At 47.8% G+C, this 6,249-nt stretch overlaps 1 protein-coding gene across 1 annotated transcript; it reads left to right on the forward strand.

Annotated features, from left to right (window-relative positions):
• Nucleotides 1-1,842: 1,842 nt before the first annotated feature.
• On the forward strand, nucleotides 1,843-5,841 carry LOC125481968 (B-cell antigen receptor complex-associated protein alpha chain-like; the record flags this gene model as incomplete). Its single annotated transcript, XM_048593926.1, has 4 exons — nucleotides 1,843-1,873; nucleotides 1,986-2,240; nucleotides 3,378-3,493; nucleotides 5,638-5,841. Coding segments are annotated over exons 1-4 (591 nt in total), but the record flags the coding sequence as incomplete, so codon positions are not given.
• Nucleotides 5,842-6,249: the final 408 nt, after the last annotated feature.

Below are 6,249 nucleotides of genomic sequence, written 5' to 3' on the forward strand. Positions count from 1 at the left end.
GGAGGGTCAGTGCTGAGGGAGCGCCGCACTGTCGGAGGGTCAGTGCTGAGGGAGCGCCGCACTGTCGGAGGGTCAGTGCTGAGGGAGCGCCGCACTATCGGAGGGTCAGTGCTGAGGGAGCGCCGCACTGTCGGAGGGTCAGTGCTGAAGGAGCACTGCACTGTTGGAGGGTCAATATGGAGGGAACATACACACACACACACACACACACACCCCCCCCCTCCCCCCACAGAGGGGGACACAACTGTTTAAAACATTATTCGTGTGGTCTTGTCTATACACAGAGAAAGAAGTAGTGAGATATAACTCTTGGAGCTGAGGAGATGAAAGGGAATAGGGGAGAAAGTGGGAGCAGGAGACTGAGTTGGATGATCAGCCACAATCCCATTAAATGGTGGACCAGGCTTAAAGGGCTGAATGGTCTACTTCTGCTCCTATTCCCTACGTTTCTACTTCAGCAAAACCTTGTGAAGAGGGCCCACAGGAGCTGCCTTTCCAGCCTTTCAGCCCACCTGGTTGATTTTTTGTTTGTCTGTGAGTGTGTGTTTCTATGTGTGTACGTATGCATGTGTGTTTGTGTCTATATATGTGTGTTTGTGTCTATATATGTGTGTTTGTGTGAATGTGTTTGAGAGTGGTGTACTATTGTGTGAGTGAATGTATGTGTGTGTGAGTGTGTGTGTGAGTATGTGTGTGTATGTGAGTGTGTGTCTGTGTGTGTTAGACTGAGTGAGGGTGTGTGTATGTGTATATGTGCACGTGAGTGTGTGTGTCTCTGAGTGTGTGCCTGTGAATGTATATATGTGAGAGTGTGTGTGTGAGATCCTGTGTGTGTGTGTTTGTGTGAGTGAGTGAGTGTGTATGTGAATGTGTGTGTGTGTATATGTAAGCATATGTGTTTGTGTGTATGTGAGTGTGTGTGTGATACGTGTCTGTACATGTATACATGTATGTGTGTGTGTTTATGTAACTGTGTGATGTGAGTGTGTGTAAGATGTGTGTGTGTGTGTACGCGTGTGTGTGTGCGTGTGTGGTGTATGTGTGATGTGTGTGTGTATGAGTGTGTGTGTCTATGTGAGTGTGTGTGTGTGATGTGAGTGTGTGTGCACGTGAGCGTATGTGTGTGTGCACGCGTGTGTGTGATGTGAGTGTGTGTGTGTGTGCGCGTGTGTGTGTATGCGTGTGACTCTGTGTGTGTGTGTGTGTTTGTGTGTATGTATGTGTTTACGTGTTTGCGTTGTGAGTGTGTGTGTGTGTGTGTGCATGTGCAAGTGTTTGCGTGTGTGTATGCGTGTGAGAGTGTGTGTGTGAGTTTGTGTATATGTATGTGTTTATGTGTGTGTGAGTATGAGTGTGTGTGTGTGTGTGTGTGTGAGGGAGAGAGAGGGCGAAACAAATAGAGACCTGTCTAGGTTTACAGGCATTTCCAAAGGTCTGCCCTCTCACAGTTCTGTGTCAGACACCCATTTTAAAAATCTCAGCCAGTTGCAAAGAAGCTTTCACTTTCCAACCCCTGGATACCCGACGCAAGCTTGTGTCTGAGAAGCATCAAACTCACCTCCTCCAAAGGAACAAAAACAGAAATTGTTGGAAAAGCTCAGCAGGTCTGGCAGCACCTGTGAAGAGAAAACCAGAGTTTAACGTTTCGGGTCTGGTGACGCTTCCTCAGAAGTGTGCGTGTATGTCCTCTTCCTCCCAGACCTGCTGAGCTTTTCCAACGACTTCTGTTTTTGTTCCTGATTTAGAGCATCCACAGTTCTTTCGGTTTTCACCTTCTCCAAAGGCTTTATGGCTCATGGATGAAAAATACTCAGCCCCAGGTCAAACAGCGAAAACCGAGCCTAATGAATCTCAGCAATGAAGCCATGCGCAGGTTCGCACCTCTCAGTTTGCCTTTTGAAATATGCAGCTGTTTACAGGGTGAGCTGTCAGTTTCTGTGCTGTTTGTCTAGCGGGTGATATTGACTACTGTTCTATACTTTCAGCGGTGCCCGGAAATTTTTCCATGCCTTCTGTCCGAGCGGAGCTTGGAAACTCATTCCAATTGCAGTGCAGCGTCAGTTCTGGAGAGGATGTCACCTGGGAGATGAGGAACTACAACAGTTCAACCTGGGAAATCCTTGACTTCCAGAAACCCCTGTACCGTTGGGAGAAAGTGAATGAGAAGGACCTGGGCATTTACCGTTGCCAGAGCACGCTGACGAGACAAATATCTTGCAGCGTTGGACTCCGGCTTTACAGTGAGTGTCCCCATCCTTGAGGAGGCATTGGGTTGAGAGTTGAAGAGGTTGGGGGGTTGGGTATAAGGGGCACAGGGAAGTGGTCTGGGTGGGTGAGTGGGTCTAGACAAATCAACTCCACCCTTTCTGCCACTGTAGCCGGGGTAGGATGGAAGCTGGTTTTCCAGCACCAAGCTTGGGTTGCTGGAGACTACCCATTCGCCCCTCCTTCTGGGCTTGTCAAGTTATCGGAAATGACCAGCAAACCTCCCAAACTCATTTACGCACCCGTTGTCTCCCTCTGTAGTGGGTGGGGGGGGGGGGGGGGGGACTGGAGAGGAAGGTTGGGGCAGGAGCGAGGAACGTGTGGTGGCTTGGTGGGTGGGCAGTGAGTTTGCTCTGGGTCAGGTGTGGGCATGGGCAGGTGTTGGGAGTGGGTGCGTATTGCTGGGTGGGTACTGGATGGGAGAGTCAGTGGTTAAATAACTCCACAGGGGCTGCTATCCCATCATTAGGTCCCCCTTTATTTATACATGTTGAGTCCTTGACACTGACCCAGCTCCCTTAGAGCCAACTCTCAGAACCGCCAACATTCCTGTTTATATCTGTCAGCCAAGGATCCCTGATTGGACCAGGTTAACAGCCAGGGCTCCCTGATTGGGCCAGGTTAACAGCCAGGGCTCCCTGATTGGACCTAGGGTAACTGCCAGGGCACCCTGATTGGGCCAGATTAACATCCAGGGCTCCCTGATTGTGCCAAGGGTAACAGCCAGGGCTCCCTGATTGGACCAAGGGTAACAGCCAGGGCTCCCTGATTGGACCAAGGGTAACATCCAGAGCTCCTTGATTGGACCAGGGGTAACATCCAGGGCTCCCTGATTGGGCCAGGTTGACAGTCCCAATCAGGGAACTCATACTCGACGAGGTCCACCTGACTGACTTCAATACAATCACTACAGATGGGTGTTGGGTGTGTATTGGGTGAGGGTGTGGTGTGGGTATTGGAGAAAGATGTGGTGGGGCTGTGGAGTGTTGTTTGGGTGGGTATTTGGGTGACTAGAGTGGTTCAAATGGCAGTTCCCAATTGCCACTGAGGATGGGGACCAGTGCATCACATTTCACACACTCCTGTAGCTTCCCAATCTCTCTCCTATCCAGAATCACGCCACAAGTTCTTCAATATCAGGGAATCGCAGAAGAACGTCATCCTCATGGTGGAAGGCATACTCCTCCTCAGTCTGGTTGTCATCCCAGGGACAATTCTGCTTCGAGAGGTGAGACCATAAGATGTAGGAACAGAATTAGGCCATCTAGCCCATTAAGTCATTCAATCCTGGGTGATCTATTTCTTAACCCCCATTCTCCTGCTTTCTCCCTGTAACCCTTGATCCCTTTACTAATCAAGAACCTATTTATCTCTGTCTTAAAAACACTCAATGACTTGACCTCCATAGCCCTCTATGGCGATGAGTTCCACAGATTCACCCCCCTCTGAATGAAGAAATTCCTCCTCATCTCAGTTCTGAAGGGTCGTCCTTTCACTCTGAGACTGTGCCCTTTGGTCCTGGTTTCTCTTACTAGTGAAAACGTTTTCTCCACATTGGCTCTATCCAGGCCTGTCAGCATTCTGTAAGTTTCAATGAGATTCCCCCCTCATCCTTCTAAACTCCGAGTAGAGACCCAGAGTCCTCAAACGTTCCTCATATGACAAGCCCTTGACCCCGGGGTCATTCTCGTGAAGCTCCTCTGCACCCCTTCCAAGGCCAGAAAATCCTTCCTTAAAGATGGGGTCCACAACAGCTCACAATATTCCAAGTGCAGTCTGATCAGAGCCTTACATGGCCTCAGCAGTACATTTCTGCTGTTGTATTCTAATCCTCTCGAAATAAAAGCTAACATTGCACCGGCCTTCCTAACTGTCAACTGAACCTGCATGTTAATCCCAAGAGAATCTTGAATTCCCAAGTCCTTTTGTGTTTCAGATTTCCAAAGCCTTTCCCCATTTAGAAAATAGACTATGCCTGTATTCTTCATAGCAGAGTGCATAACCTCACAATTTTCCCACATCACATTCCATCTGCCACTTAGAACATAGAAAATAGAACAGTACAGCACAGTACAGGCCCTTCAGCCCACAATGTTGTTCTGAACTTTTACCCTAAACCTAAGGTCTATCTAACCTCCACCCCTACCTTATATTAGCATCCATATGCCTATCTAATAGCCGCTTAAATACCCCAAATGAAGCCAACTCCACTACCCTCTCCGGCAATGCATTCCATACCTCGACCACTCTCTGAGTAAAGAACGTACCTCTGACGTCTCCCCTATATCTACCTCCACTCACTTTAAAACTATGTCCCCTCATAATAGCTACCTCCACCCTAGGAAAGGGGTGCCTACTCTCCTAACCTGTTCAAGTCCTTCTACAGACTCCCCGCTTCCTTGACACTATCTGTCCCTCCACCTATCTTTCAGTCATCTGCAAATCCAGCAACAATGCCCTCATTTCCTTCATCTGGATCGTGAATGTGTAATGTGAATAGTTGTGATCCCAACACTGAGCTCTTTATTGATGTTTTTCATTTCAGTCGTCACTAGAGGGTGAGAAATGGTAGAGTATGGGGTGGTATGCTCCTCCTGTGAGACATGGGGAATCAGGGACTGTTCGAACATCCTTGCCAATTACATCTTGTTATGAAATAGATCGAACCCCCTCAAATATATCGAGGAGATAGCCTAGAACCTAGATTTCTTAAATTTTAATTTAAAGGTATGTGAAAGGTGCTGTGCTCCAGATACAATTCAATTGGGCCACTACCAGGCTTTAAGCAAAACACACTTTATTCTTACAGCACAGTTAAAATACAAACAAAAAAATGGCATAACTTTATCTCTATTTAATAAACTAATATATAATTTAACTACTAATCATCAACTGTTCCAATATAGCAGCATCTCATAAACACACCCCTTGGCAAAGATAAATTCAACAAAACAGATTTTCCTCACATGCTATCTCCTCTCCAGTCCAGGAGAAAGGAAAACTGAAAGAAACAATCTAGCAGCAGAGAGAGAGGACTCAATTTTTTTCTTTTTGCTGCAACAGAGAGAGAGCTGTATCTATCAGCTTCAACAACTAACTTCTAAACCCCAACTGAAAGCCAAACTGAAACCCTGGGCCTGTGTGAGCACTCACTCATGCTTCTTTTGTCTCATTTTAAAAAAAAACTGCTCAGGGAGCTCAAAGTTGTTTACCCACTGCTTCTGAAGCAGACATTCTCGCGCCACTTTGGCAACACCGCTCTACAAGAGAAACGGCACAGAACAACTCTCTCTTAAAGGCACAGAGACATCACAACCTGCTGGTAGGATGTCCACACTGCAGCCCCTGTCAGACCACATGAATTGTTTATAGCAGCAGCTGGACACATTCAGGAACATGCAGGAAGCAGAAGGCATCACAGTTATATATATCGAGATTGATGTGAAAAAGGATCTCCGGGAGGTGAAGAGCCAACAAGCCTTGCTCTTTGCCTCAGAGACCTCCAAGATAATATTCCGTTCCAGTTTCCGCACTGTGGAGCAGGATGAGATGTGCTCGTGTTTCTTCTTCCTGAAGGTACACAAGGAGAGCTCCGTACTCAGCAGCCTGAAGGAAGAAGATGGCTCGGTAACGTCATCTCAGTCTGACATCCTGAGGATCGGCAAATGCTTTTATACCAGATTGTACGACACAAAGCCCACACCCAGAGCGGCCTGTCAGTTGTTCCTGTCCTCTATCACTGAGGTCTGAGATGACAGCGTGCGGGAGAGGCTGGGCCAACTGTTATCTCTGGATGAGCTGACCAAGGCCCTTGAGTCCTTAGAAAAGAATAAAACTCCCGGAAGCGACGGCTTACCGGCCAAATTGTATTCAACTCTGTGGGACCTGATTGGCCAGGACCTGCTGGAGGTGTGTGACAATATGCCTCTGGTAGAGACCATGAGTGAATCCATGAGGAATCATCATCCTCATCTACAAGCGGAA

Source organism: Rhincodon typus, unplaced genomic scaffold, assembly GCF_021869965.1.
Source record: "Rhincodon typus isolate 14 unplaced genomic scaffold, sRhiTyp1.1 hic_rhity00004610, whole genome shotgun sequence".
NCBI classification, from domain to species: Eukaryota; Metazoa; Chordata; class Chondrichthyes; order Orectolobiformes; family Rhincodontidae; genus Rhincodon; species Rhincodon typus.